Raw genomic sequence first — 14,845 nt, forward strand, 5'->3', positions numbered from 1 at the left:
TAGAATGCATTGTCTATCTTTCAACACCCTTTTCTCGTTCTTTCCCAAAATTTATAAGGATCATCACTGTATCACATAATTTATATGAAAGGAAGATGCTGTTCTGTATTATCAGGAATTGTAGTTCAGAGGCCTTAAAAATCAAATTCAAGATAAAATAAGAGTTCAAACACAAAAAAATTCATGCCTGATTATTACCCGGCTTATTGGCCGTATTGCATCTTTGATTGGAATAAGACATTAAATATAGTCAATAATATCGGTATTTTCCCCTTGATAATACCTTTAACGTGTAATCGTATTGAATTGATTATTGCCATCCTCTTACTATGCAGGGAGAGAAAAACACCCGTACTCCCATCTTTGCGTCATCGAGAACGCATCCAAAACACAAAAGGGGTGTGTTCAACACCTTATAGGCGAACTGAAATCATCTCTATCCATCGAAGGTATTTTGGACTAATATAAAAGAAAAATAAATATTTGATTTTCAATTAAAATATAAAATTAAGTAATATAAATAAGTGTTAAAATTTTAAATTTTAACTCACTTATTCTTAAACATAAATATAATTATAAATCACAATCCTCTCGGCATACCAAAGCCTCTTAAATTCAAACGAACGCAAGAGAAATAATAAGTTTTCAAAGGATAATGAACGCAACCCGCTAGCCTTGACAAACCCACAACAAATCGAAAAAAAATAATCGTGAGAATCGTGACCCGTCGAGTTCCGTCGATGTGTCAGTGACAGGAAGATGGTCAGATTGAAAGTTGTGCTTCGCGGCAGCATTTTAATCGTTCTGACAGCCTGTTTGGTGCTTCTGTTCAATTTTAAGGACCACCGAGTGACTCAAAATGTAGTGTCTGCTTCCTTTGTGGCGAAGCTCGAAGGACCTGAAGACGTCCTCTTCAGGGAAGATGAACCCGTCCCCTTGGATTACCAGGAGAATGACCTCTTATACAGACCGCCCCTCGACATAGCATTAATTTTCACCCACGCCAAAGATAATCTTCCCCTGCAGTATAAGCTCAAAGTGGCCGTAGGATCCCTCTTGCACCAGTCATCAGCGCCCCTACGCCTCCACCTCATAACTGACGAGGATGGGTTTCACATCGCCTCCCAGATCATCAATCAAGTCCAATCATCAAATAGACTTGATTCCAGATATGTGAAGGTGAGGCGAGGCAGGGAAGATGTTTTTTTTCTGATGCCGGTGCATTTACGAATACAAGCTTGGGATTAGCGTAAGCCCTCAATTGTGATCCTTGGTATAGCCTATATGTACCCGTTCACATTCACTAGTAAATATCCTAATCTTACCTCCCCCGACATAGGGGCGAGAACCATTTTTTATTTTTATGGTAAAATTGTTCCGACCGGATCTATAGTAATACCTTAATTGGGGTGTATGTATGATAGCGGCCACCTGTATGTATTTTATGTCTAACTTAGGATATGGAAGTGTAAGGGGGGTTGTATGGAGCCTTTATCCTCCCCCCCCCGTTAGGTAAGTAGGTAGGGACACGGCTTGTAGTTCAGGTTAGGGGGGGAAAGTAAGGTTAGTTGAGGCCCATTTTCAATGAACGCTTGAGGAACTGGCTGCTGATATACAAAGGGTCCCCTTATTTTATGCCTGTGCATTTGCGCGTGCGAAATTAGGATTAGCATTAACCCTCGATAGTAAGTCTTTACTATTGCTTCAGCAATAGTGAATATCTAAACGTCATTACCTTCCCCCGAGGACAATCAAGGCCACCATTTCGAAGTTCAACTGGTGAACGTCACCTTTTTGCATCTCCCCTTAATATCTAATCTGGCTGTATTCATACTCTGTACTTCAAAGTACTGTATTTAGGATATGTGTATGGGTATAGTAATATGGGACCTGGATGTTGCTTTAAAATTTAAATGTACTTTGACACCAAATTCATCTTGATCATAAAACTCAACCAGTTAACACTAGTTTACAACTGAAATGATTATGGCATTGGCCAGATTACTCTCCATAGGTGGCTCCCAGAAACCTGTGCCCTCCTGAGGACACTAATTTGATAGACCTTGTGTTAGGGAATGTTATTGATAAGCTGATGTAAATATTTGAAGGGCCAACATAGGCATGTCTAAGCCTCATAATTAAAGCAATGGGTTGCCCTGCCGTGTGCTTATGTTATGTCGTAGCCTATACCGTCTCAGCATTTTGGTTGAAATTACAAAAAAAAAAAAAAATTATATCTTCTAAATGTTTAAAAAAAGAAGAAGAAGAAAAAAAAGTACAGTACTTTAGCTAACAAACATCCAAACTTTGTACGTAATTACCAAGCCAGAAAACTATGCCTTTGCGTCCCTTTAAAGTAAATATAGCCTGTTGGCAACATAGTATTATCTTATGATTAGAATGCGCTTAATTGCAAATTCACTGGGTGGCCTGGTTAAATCCTTTTATCTAATAATGATAACGATAAAAAAACGAGATGGTGATATCTTTGAGAAAAACTAGATGGTGATAAAATTGTAAAAAACGTGATGATAAAGTGATATTGCTAATAGAAGCTGTACTTTATACCCTTTAGTGCTAAGGCCACTCATTAAATAGACTAGACCAGTAAACAAGTGAAAAGTTTGCTTTTTATCATTTATTAACATCATTATGGTTTTATCAGGGAAATCATTGCGACCATATTGTGTAGAATATTAGTGAAGCTAATGTTTGCTAGTTTTATCGTCTTATCAATTTTAGAATTTTAATTAATTAAAACAATAAATTCCCTGTATCTTTAATCAAATTTAATGTTTTAAAGAACAAATCCTTTGGCTAAAAACCCCAATTATTGAAATTTGACTCTAGTTTATGTTATACTACAGTACTTTAAGGTATGTGATATATTAATGCAAAAGCCAATGGATGTGCAGGTGTGAGCCTTGTGCCCACATTTGATAAAAAAGAAAAGAAAAAGGTAGTGTTGACTCCAAAGGAACTGCACAACTTGTTTTTAAGAATGATGAAAATTACACGATAAACTTTAAAGTAGCGTTTCTGGTTACCATTTGAGTTTAATTGAGTTTAAATAATGGCACGAAGTATCTCTATCCGTTTTGTTATGAACATTTATTATTATCATTATTAATATTATATGCTGAAAGGTTGTGACAGTCAAGGTAAATTGAAGAATGATGTTAGGAGCTTTGACAATGCAATGAAAGAAATGATAACTGAAGTGGGTAATCGTAAGATTACAAATCAGCGGGGGTTGGAAGGGGTGGACTTGGTTACAGGAGTGATGTTGAATAAAGGAACTAAGTTTAAACTATTGTCTGGAATTTAAAAGATACAAAATTCTTAAAAAAAAGTTTTCAGCAAACTTTAATAACTACATCCCTTTTGCATTTTCCATTATAGCTTGTTTACGTGTCAGCAGAAGACTTCATACCTGAAATTGAAGAGTCTGTGAAGGTTTTACAAGATTATTTCACAACCAGAAGGCATGCTTATTATAAGGATGCACTCTTCTTCTTTTCTGTTCATCTGCAAAAACTTCTTCCTGGTCTGGAGAAAGTGATACTAATGGATATTGATGTTAAGGTAAGATCTCACAAAGATGTTTTCTTAGGTGACTCATCCATTTTATTAAAGAAAGCTCTGTACTGACTACATCTTCCTCTACAATATGCTCTCTCTCTCTCTCTCTCTCTCTCTCTCTCTCTCTCCACCATTACCTCTTATAATGTTGGTACCTCTTATAATGTTGGCATGGATGATATATGATGGTTTTGATGCCAGTTGGATAAATCAGTAAATTGACTTAATCTTATAGTAAAACATCGCCATTGAAAATTCCTTACTTTGTTTACCTTGCATAATCCTCAGTACCCCCTGTGACACTATCTTTTGCATTCTATATTTTTCAATATTAAACTTACCCGATAATCATGTAGCTGTCAACTCCGTTGCCCGACAGAATTCTATGGAGGGATACGCCAGCTATCACAATACTAGAAGGGGGTGTACTTACCAGCGCCACCTGTGGCCAGGTACTCAAGTACTTCTTGTTGACACCTCCTCAATTATTCCTCTGTCGTGCTTCCGGCAAGACGTTCTGGGATACGCTTATGGTCTTCGAGTTTATTCACGGATATTTGGTGAAGTATTCTCTCAGATTAACGGCTGTCGCATTACTGGAATCCTTCTTATATTAGCTAGATAGCTTTTATATAGTATGATATAACGTTAACGATTTTTGCTTGTTTTTGGAACCCCCTTTGGCTAACTCTTTGGTTTACAAGATGTCTGACATTTCGCAAGCTCCCTCCCATAGACGATGTAGGTCTTGCAATAGACGTATTCCGAAGGCCTCGGTAGATCCTCACACCGCTTGTTCTGACTGTAGGGACAGGCCCTGTCAGTTAGAAAATCGATGTGAGGAATGCGCCGGACTTTCCGAATTGGAATTTGTCCGTCTTTTAAAATTTTCAACTAAGTTAGAGAGAGGTAGAGTTAGGAGGAGTTCTTCTCACTCTTCACTGTTTTCCTCACCTCATGATCCCCTACCTTTTCCTACCCCTGTAGTGGCTACCCCCGAACCTACTGTGTGCCCTCCGCCTGATATGTCAGTTGTTTTGCGTGCTATTCAGGCTTTAGGCGATAAAGTAGAGTCAGTGGTAAGTGACCATAAGTCTCTGATGGCCGAAGTTAAAGAGCTGAAGGTCAAGAGTGCAGTGGGTGGAGTTAGTGCCAGTGCTGTGACGAGTGCTAGTGTCGGTGCAGTGCCTAGTGCTAGTGTTAGTGCCAGTGTGGTGCGTGAGGATTTTTCTGTGCGAGCCTGTCGTCCTCCCAGTCCGGGACCTCTTGCAAGCTCCCATGCCCAGGGGAGAAGCAATGTCGAAGGGCATAAGGGTTCGGCAGGCCTTGTTAGGCGCACAGAACTATCCTCGGTGGTTGCGGGCGTGTCTTCCAAAGACCGTCACTCCCACCTGCAGACGATTGAGCCCGTCTTTTTCTCGTCCGCTGATCAACTGTCGGGGAAGAAACGTTGGTCTCAGGTCTCGAGACCGCTTAAACGTAGAGTCCAGTCCGCGAGTGCTCAGCCAGGTTGCAGTCATTGGCTCAGCTCTGACTCGCCTCAGTCATCTGTCGACTGTACTCCGCCCAAGAGGAGTAAGGTTCTGCCACAACAGAGCTCGACTGTTAAGGCTTTACCTCAGTCTACTATCGTTTCTGCCGATCCCAAGTGGACTCTGCTTCAGTCCATGCAAGCTCAGCTTTCGGACTTGATGCGTGAGTGTCGGGCTGAGAGTGTTGCACCTCCGCCTCCGCCTACACTCCCTCCGCCTGCGCTCGCCCAGCCTGCGCTCGCTCCGCCTGGTCGCAGCACCATCTGCCAGGCGTACGATGTTGAGCCACTTTCCGAGTTCGCTGTTCCCAGTGGTGTTCAGCCTCAGCCTTCTTTAAGGCAACCTTTACGTTGGGATCAGGAGGATTATTCCACTCATCCTCCGCCTCTCCCTGCTGCTCCACCAGTGGTGCAACTCTCGGTTGAGGTACAACAACCTCTCCCGTCTATGAGTCAGTCTGCTCAGCCATCGCTGCAGCGAGCTCAACCCTCCTCTAGGCAAGCTCCTCTACACCCTGGACTTGCGCCTCAGGAGCCTCAGCTTGCGAGAACTTTACCTTGTTCTGCGCAGCCTCAACCTCATCATGCTCCGCTTATATCACAGGAACAGGAACGGGCTGCTCCGCCTCCGTCCTCCGCTCAGCTAGCGCAACCCTTGGGTTCAACCTCTCTTGCTAGGAGTCAACCTCCTTCACCCATGCGCCTTCCTTCTGCTTCGTCTGTTGTTCAGCCTTTGCAGTCTGAGCCTCAGGTTTTCCCTCAACAGTTTCGGGAAGAGGAAACCTCTGTTGTTGTTCCTACCCGTTCTGACTCTGCGGTTCAGCATTCTTGTCCGATCTCTTCGCTACACTCTGGTGATGAGGTGTCGGATGATGAGGAGGCACACCTTGATCCCTCATCAGACGTGGACGAATCCAAGCTTTCTCCACAGTCTATTGATTTTCGTAAGGTCTTGGCTCTACTCAGGGAGATTTACCCAGACCACTTTGTCTCTGCTATTCCCCGCTCTCCGCCATCTGAGTTTTCGCTGGGCGTACAACAAGCTAAGTCCTCCTATACTAAGCTTGTCCTAGCTAGATCCTCTAAGAGGGCTTTAAGGATCTTAGGGGAGTGGCTACAGTCTAAACAACACCTTGGCAAGACTTCCTTCATGTTCCCTCCAACGAAGCTCACTTCGAAAGCGAGCGTTTGGTATGCCACAGGGGAAGCACCAGGCTTGGGAGTACCTGCCTCTGCCCAGGCTGACTTCTCAAGTCTGGTGGACTCGCCTCGGAGAACTGCTATGAGACGCTCGAAGGTTTGTTGGACCTTCTCAGACCTGGATCACTTACTGAAAGGGATGTTCAGAGCATTTGAAATGTTCAACTTTCTCGACTGGTGCCTGGGGGCCCTCAGCAAGAAAACTTCTCCTGCGGACAAAGATTCTGCCATGCTTTTAATGTCCTGTATGGATAAGGCCATCAGAGATGGATCGGGTGAGCTAGCGTCGTTGTTTGTATCAGGGGTGTTGAAGAAAAGGGAACAACTGTGTACCTTCCTTTCCGCCAGCATTACACCTTGCCAACGGTCACAACTCCTTTTTGCTCCGCTCTCGAAGTTCCTCTTTCCCGAAGAGCTAGTTAAGGACTTGTCTGCTGCCCTGATACAAAAGGATACGCACGATCTTGTAGCCTCATCAGCTCGTAAGTCTAAGGTTGCCACCTCAGTCCCCAAGACTTATCGCTCCCCAGTTGCTGATACACCTGCTACTAGGTTCATACCGCCCTTTCGTGGTAGAGCCCCCAGCCGAGGAAGCTCCCGTCCAGACTCTCACAGGAGCAAGTCTAGGAAAGGATCCAGGACATCAAAAGGAAAAAACTGACTCTCCGTTTCTCCAGACAACAGTAGGAGCCAGACTCAAGATCTTCTGGCGAGCCTGGGAGAAGAGAGGTGCAGACGCACAGTCTGTCGGTTGGCTGAGGAACGGTTACAGGATTCCATTCTGCCTCAAACCACCTCTGACCACATCACCCATCAACCTCTCTCCCAACTACAAAGAAGAGGACAAGAGGCTAGCATTGCAACAGGAGGTGTCGCTACTGGTGCAGAAGAAGGCAGTGGTTATAGTCCGGGACCATCAATCCCCGGGCTTCTACAACCGTCTCTTTCTTGTGGCCAAGAAGACAGGAGGTTGGAGACCGGTGCTGGACGTCAGCTCTCTCAACGAGTATGTCACCAAGCAGACGTTCACGATGGAGACGACCAAGTCGGTCTTAGCAGCGGTCAGACAGGAGGACTGGATGGTCTCGTTGGACTTGAAAGATGCATACTTTCACGTTCCCATTCATCCAGACTCCCAACCTTTCCTGAGATTCGTTTTCGGAAAGGTTGTCTATCAGTTCCAAGCCCTGTGCTTTGGCCTAAGCACAGCTCCTATGGTCTTTACTCATCTGATGAGGAATGTAGCAAAATTCCTACACTTGTCGAACATCAGAGCCTCCCTCTACCTAGACGACTGGCTGTTGAGAGCCTCCACGAGTCGTCGTTGTCTGGAGAACCTCAGTTGGACTTTAGACTTAATCAGAGACCTAGGTCTATTAGTCAATATAGAGAAATCTCAACTCATTCCCTCCCAATCCATTGTGTACCTGGGAATGGAGATTCGGAGTCAGGATTTTCGGGCTTTTCCATCGGCCCCCAGGATAAGCCAAGCCCTAGAGTGCATCATGAGCATGCTGAAGAGGAGCAATTGCTCAGTGAGACAGTGGATGAGTCTCACAGGGACCCTTTCATCACTGGCCCTGTTTGTCGAGCTAGGAAGACTCCACCTCCGCCCTCTTCAATTCCATCTTGCAGCTCATTGGGACAAGGGCTCGACGCTAGAAGCAGTCTCTATCCCTATCAACCAAGAGATGAAGACCACTCTCCTGTGGTGGAAGCACAGCCTCCTTCTCAAGGAGGGTCTATTATTGGCCATTCAGACCCCCAATCTTCATCTCTTCTCAGATGCATCGGACTCGGGCTGGGGTGCAACCTTGGACGGACGGGAATGCTCGGGAGTGTGGAACGAGGAACAAGGATCTCTCCACATCAACTGCAAGGAACTGCTAGCAGTTCATCTAGCCCTGTTGAACTTCAAGTCCCTCCTGCTAGGCAAAGTGGTGGAGGTGAACTCAGACAACACCACAGCCTTGGCTTACATCTCCAAGCAAGGAGGGACCCATTCGAGGAGCCTTTACGAGATCGCAAGGGACCTCCTCATTTGGTCAAGAGGTCTAAACCTCACTCTGGTCACGAGGTTCATCCAGGGCGATATGAATGTTTCAGCGGATCGCCTAAGCAGAAGGAATCAGGTCATTCCCACGGAATGGACCCTCCACAAGAGTGTGTGCAACAGACTTTGGACCTTGTGGGGTCAACCTACCATAGATCTGTTTGCCACCTCCATAACCAAGAGACTTCTGCTGTATTGTTCCCCTGTTCCAGACCCTGCAGCAGTTCATGTGGATGCCTTTCTACTGAACTGGTCCCATCTCGACCTGTACGCGTTCCCTCCGTTCAAGATAATAAACAAAGTTCTGCAGAAATTCGTCTCGCACGAAGGGACACGGCTGACGCTGGTTGCTCCCCTTTGGCCTGCAAGAGAATGGTTCACAGAGGTACGTCAATGGCTAGTCGACTTCCCCAGGACTCTACCTCTAAGAGTGGACCTTCTACGTCAACCTCACGTAGACAGGTTGCACCCAAACCTCCACGCTCTTCAGCTGACTGCCTTCAGACTGTCGAAAGATTCGCTAGAGCTAGAGGCTTTTCGAAGGAGGCAGCCAGTGCGATTGCCAGAGCTAGAAGAGTTTCCACTCGTAGTCTACCAGTCTAAGTGGGAGGTCTTCCGAAGCTGGTGTAGAGCTAATTCAATTTCCTCCACCAATACCTCTGTGATCCAAATAGCTGACTTCCTTCTACATCTTAGGAATGAGAGATCCCTTTCAGCACCTACGATTAAAGGATATAGGAGCATGTTGGCTTCAGTTCTCCGCCACAGAGGTTTGGACCTGTCTTCCAACAAGGACCTTCAAGACATTATCAAGTCTTTTGAGACGTCTAAAGAACGTCGTCTTTCCACTCCAGGCTGGAATCTAGACGTAGTCTTAAGGTTCCTTATGACATCTAGGTTCGAACCTCTCCAGTCAGCTTCCTTCAAGGACCTCACCCTCAAGACTCTTTTTCTCGTTTGCCTTGCAACAGCTAAGAGAGTCAGTGAGGTTCATGCCTTCAGCAAGAACATTGGTTTCACAACCGAATCTGCGACATGTTCTTTTCAGCTTGGATTCCTAGCAAAGAACGAGCTTCCTTCACGTCCTTGGCCTAGATCGTTCGAAATACCTAGCCTCTCCAACATGGTAGGTAACGAACTAGAGAGAGTTCTTTGCCCTGTCAGAGCTCTCAAATATTATCTTAAGAGGTCTAAACCTATTCGAGGACAGTCAGAAGCCTTATGGTGTGCCATCAAGAAACCCTCGAGACCCATGTCCAAGAATGGGCTTTCGTATTATATAAGGCTTCTGATCAGAGAAGCACATTCTCACTTAAAGGAGGAAGACCTTGCATTGCTGAAGGTAAGGACCCACGAAGTAAGAGCTGTAGCTACTTCGATGGCCTTTAATAAAAACCGTTCTCTGCAGAGCATAATGGATGCAACCTATTGGAGGAGCAAGTCAGTGTTTGCATCATTTTATCTGAAAGATGTCCAGTCTCTTTACGAGAACTGCTACACCCTGGGACCATTCGTAGCAGCGAGTGCAGTAGTAGGTGAGGGCTCAGCCACTACATTCCCTTAATCCCATAACCTTTTTTAACCTTTCTCTTGAATACTTTTATTGTTGTTTTTATGGTTGTTACGGTAGGCTAAGAAGCCTTCCGCATCCTTGGATTTGGCGGGTGGTCTATTCATTCTTGAGAAGCGCCTAGGTTAAAGGTTTGGTAGAGGTCCTTTAGTAGGGGTTGCAACCCCGTGTACTTTGGCACCTTTGGGTTGATTCAGCCTCCAAGAGGAACGCTGCGCTCAGTAAGGAAGACGAACTTAAATAAAGAGGCAGAGTAACGGTTCTATTCGACTTCCTTACCAGGTACTTATTATTTCATTGTTATTTGAGATAACTGTTATATGAAATATGGGATACTTAGCTATCCTTTAATCTTGTACACTGGTTTTCACCCACCTCCCTGGGTGTGAATCAGCTACATGATTATCGGGTAAGTTTAATATTGAAAAATGTTATTTTTATTAATAAAATAAATTTTTGAATATACTTACCCGATAATCATGATTTAATCGACCCTCCCTTCCTCCCCAGAGAGAACCAGTGGACCGAGGAATAATTGAGGAGGTGTCAACAAGAAGTACTTGAGTACCTGGCCACAGGTGGCGCTGGTAAGTACACCCCCTTCTAGTATTGTGATAGCTGGCGTATCCCTCCATAGAATTCTGTCGGGCAACGGAGTTGACAGCTACATGATTATCGGGTAAGTATATTCAAAAATTTATTTTATTAATAAAAATAACATATTTCTGTAAGTTCATCTCTACATGTTTTCCACCTTATCCACATAGCCAAGCTTCAAGACTACACTTTTTTTCTCTTGTTTCCATCTACCAAAAAACTCTTGCTTAATTGATTTTCTGACCTCTCCTTTCCATTCCACCCTTCTATTTTATAAACATTATATGAACACTGCTAACACTGGCTCATTTTATCGGTATGTAGCTGTTTCCAGTAGCCTCCACTCTATATTCCAATGTAGCTTCCTTCATTACTTTGCAGGACATTACTTAATAGTCCTTGATGGTCATCATAATTTGTCTTGAATCTATTCTGAAATACCTGCCACTGTCTTCATTATAGATCTTGTGTCATGAGAGCACCTTTGCTTTCTTACCAAGTTTTTGCCTAGTCCACTTGTTCTTGTGATGCTTATATTTTAGCTCCTTGGTACCATATCTATTCCATAGTTAAACTCCATAAGTCCAATTGCCTTTTGCGTTGTACTGTACTTCTCTAATTGCATCATTATAACGATTTCCACTGCTGTTGGTCAAATGAACATCTGACCAAATTAGCATTTTTTTCAACCTTCTCTGATATTTTTATGGACTGCTCTAGCAATCTTATTTCTTTACACAGTACTGTTCTCTTCACACTAGTGAATGTTCTTTCATTTAAATGTTGTTGCAGTTAAATCTTCCTCAATCTTCTCAGTTTCTATTATGTCAACATCCTTTGATTCAGGTTCATTCTCTTCTTTCAGTAAATTTAAAATTTGCCTACATTATTCTATTACATTCTTTAGATTTTAATCCATTTAATTTCCTTGTTATAGACTTTACCATTTTAAAATCTTATACTGTATCTGTTGCTGTTATTATTATTATTATTATTATTATTATTATTATTATTATTATTATAAAATCTACTGTAACTGTTGTTATTATTATTATTATTATTATTATTATTATAAAATCTTATACTGTATCTGTTATTATTATTATTATTATTATTATTATTATTATTATTATTATTATTATTATTATTAGCTAAGCTAAAACCCTAGTTGGAAAAGCAGGATGCTATAAGCCCAGGGGCTCCAACAGAGAAAATAGCCCAGTGAGGAAAGGAAACAAGGAAAAATAAAATATTTTAAGAAGAGTAGCAACATTAAAATAAATATCTCATATAAACTATAAAAACTTTAACAAAACAAGAGGAAGAGAAATGAGATAGAATAGTGTGCCCGAGTGTACCCTCAAGCAAGAGAACTTTATCCCAAGACAGGGGAAGACCATGGTACAGAGGCTGTGGCACTACCCAAGACTAGAGAACTATGGTTTTATTTTGGAATGTCCTTCACCTAGAAGAGCTGCTTACTATAGCTAAAAAGAGTCTCTTCTACCCTTACCAAAAGGAAAGTAACCACTGAACAATTACAGTGCAGACTTTAACATTTTTAGATATGTTATACTGTATCTTTAAGTTATTGGAACATACTCACTTTATTAGTTCCAAGACATATAAAACTCCAATGTAACATGTAATCCTAAAATTGAAGAACGAAATGCTAGTGTTTCATATCCCATACAAGACAAATTCAACTACATGTATTGATTCACACATTTTATCAATTTTCCAATCTTGCCTATAATACAGTACAGTACCTGTGTACTGTCCCCTCTGATGGTCCAGCACTTTGCTGCAGTAGAGGGGCTTGAGTGTCTCAATGATGGGCTGGGCAATGACAGTGGGGTAGTTTATCCACCCTGGCAGGCTCAACCATACCACTAAGGCCAGTTCTGAGAGACCAGACCAAGACTGGACCCCTATAGGCCTTCTCCTTTATTTCAGATAGGCAAAGGCTAGGAGAAGGAAAACTCCAAAATCAAACCAAACCAAACCAAACAAGATCCCAACGGCACAGCTTCCCAGCGCCGGCGGAAGAGGGCAATGCCTATCGGGCAGGCAAAAAGGCGGGCCTTGACATAACAAGAACCCGGCAGCCCGATGCAACCAACATCAGAGAAGCCGCCTGTCTCATATGTCTTGAGCCGCGGTAAAAACGATGTGGGCCAAGTGTGTGTGCGTGGCCGTTGCAAAGCCACGACCACCCAAAACAATATACCCAGCTACTGGCATTCTGTCATTTCCTCCACCCTTCTTCTGATAGGAGGCTGATGGCTAACGACAGAACCCAATACTCGGACACGAGTGGGCGCCGACGACAACGACGACCTGTGTACTGTACTGTATACCAATACTGTATTTGTATATGCACAGAACTTCAACCTTGAATAACTTTTAAACCCTTTCTATCTACTCATTGTTGCGAGGAATTGTTTAGATTTTTTTTTTTCCAGGTTAAGGGGGATGTGGCCGAACTGCATTCACACTTTACCCGTTTCAGTCCGACTAACATCATTGGGATGGCATACGAGCAGTCCCCAGTATATCGGCACTTGCTGTCCCTGTATAGGAGGAACCACCCGGAAACGCTTTTGGGTAGTCCGCCTGGTGAAGGGGGATTTCCCGGCTACAACAGTGGGGTTGTTTTAGTCGATATCCAGAAGCTTCGAAAATCATCCATTATAAGTATGCATTTACTGTATAGTATTATTCAGGTATTACTGTACTGTATATGTTTGAATTAAAAATGAAAATTAGGCTACTCTCTGAAAAGCAATTGTATGCAAAGGAATTTTTTTCTTAGGTAATTCCAAAGTATTATAGACTACTGTACTGTATGTAGTTTTTGATTTCCCTCATATAACTAACTCGTTTTCTTTTTCTCATAGGCAGCTATTTGGAGCAAGCAAAACTTGTTGAAAAGAGCAACTATTATAGCTTCCATGGTCATCTTGGCGATCAAGACTTGTATACTCTCATAGCTTTCGACCATCCGGATCTCTTCTACACATTGCCATGTGGATGGAATCGACAGCTCTGTGACTGGTGGAAAAATCATGGTTATCAGACTATTTTTGACCAGTATTTCAATTGTACGACAGAATTCAACATCATTCATGGCAACTGTAAAACTGAAATACCAGACGATTTGTGATGCCTAAAGAAAATTTTCATGGTGATAATCATTAGAGTCTTTTTTTTCTCAAGTCAATCTCACAGGCTGTGCACTCTTCTGCAAGTGTGATAAAAGGTTATTTAGATATTGCAATCTTGTTACCACATTTCTGTAGGCATATTGTACTCTTAGTCAAATTTTTAATGATGTCTTTACCTCAAGTGCTTAATGAAAAAGTGCAATATATCCATTTGAGGTGGCAGCTCAAATATTTATAACAGCTCAAATATTTATCATATATTTTATACACTTGTAAAACTAATTTAATTTTTATATCCTCTGGAAATGACTTATTGAGCATAGGGCCATTGTGAATGGTGTTCTACAGAGAGGCGCAAGATGTGGTTCCTTTTGAGTAAAGGAATTGAATTTTTTGTGCAGGTGACTTTTCATAGTGCAGTGATAGAGTGGTATTTTAGTGTGCGGCACCAGATGTGATTTGTGATGGATGGGGGGGAGTGAAGTTTTTGGACACATTTTCTTCATTCTTTGTGACTGAACGATTGGAGTGTCAGGTTAGTTGGTGTCTTCAAATTTTATGCTAATACATTTTATAGATGCCAAAAATGTAGAGAATTTCTACCTTACTTAATTTTTGTATATACTGTCCTGTATTTTACAACCTAGAATGTTAATATTTGGACTCATATTTTTATGTATGAAATAGTAATTATTTTTTATGCTTTGTTTGTAGAAAGTGTACAAAAATGTTAGCTCTGAGAGAGGCAGCAGTTGTTAAACTTGCACTGTAATGCAAAATATTATTCTGTATAATACAGAAAAATAAAGTATTGAGCACAATGGTTAATCTTTTTTTCAAGTAACTGGCATTAAATTAATGAACAGAAGTTCCATTTGGGGTTAATGCATTCAGAGGCACTAAAGAGTTTTTGTAATTTTCCTTCAGCCTCTAACTGCACCATTTTTTACCCTTCTAATTTACCTGTTTCTTCTTACTTTTTGTTTTTTTCCATATTGCTGTCCATCATCTTAGCTTTCAGTTTATTGTGCAAGAGGGAGGTATTCCCTTAGTTGTACCTGGACACTGAATTGTCTTAGAAGTCTTAATACATTCATAATTGAATATTAGATATCTACTTATTGTATCAACATAGACAACAAAAC

The 14,845-nt window shown here is 42.2% G+C and overlaps 1 protein-coding gene across 1 annotated transcript; it reads left to right on the forward strand.

The window, feature by feature from the left end:
- Positions 1 to 668: 668 nt before the first annotated feature.
- On the forward strand, positions 669 to 14,521 carry LOC137620617 (xyloside xylosyltransferase 1-like). The gene is made up of 4 exons (XM_068350912.1): positions 669 to 1,179; positions 3,403 to 3,585; positions 12,999 to 13,230; positions 13,434 to 14,521. The coding sequence occupies exons 1-4, from the start codon at positions 760 to 762 to the stop codon at positions 13,697 to 13,699; spliced, it is 1,101 nt and encodes a 366-aa protein (XP_068207013.1). The 5' UTR covers positions 669 to 759; the 3' UTR covers positions 13,700 to 14,521.
- The last annotated feature ends 324 nt before the right edge of the window (positions 14,522 to 14,845 follow it).

Source organism: Palaemon carinicauda, chromosome 27 (assembly GCF_036898095.1).
Source record: "Palaemon carinicauda isolate YSFRI2023 chromosome 27, ASM3689809v2, whole genome shotgun sequence".
Classification (NCBI taxonomy): Eukaryota; Metazoa; Arthropoda; class Malacostraca; order Decapoda; family Palaemonidae; genus Palaemon; species Palaemon carinicauda.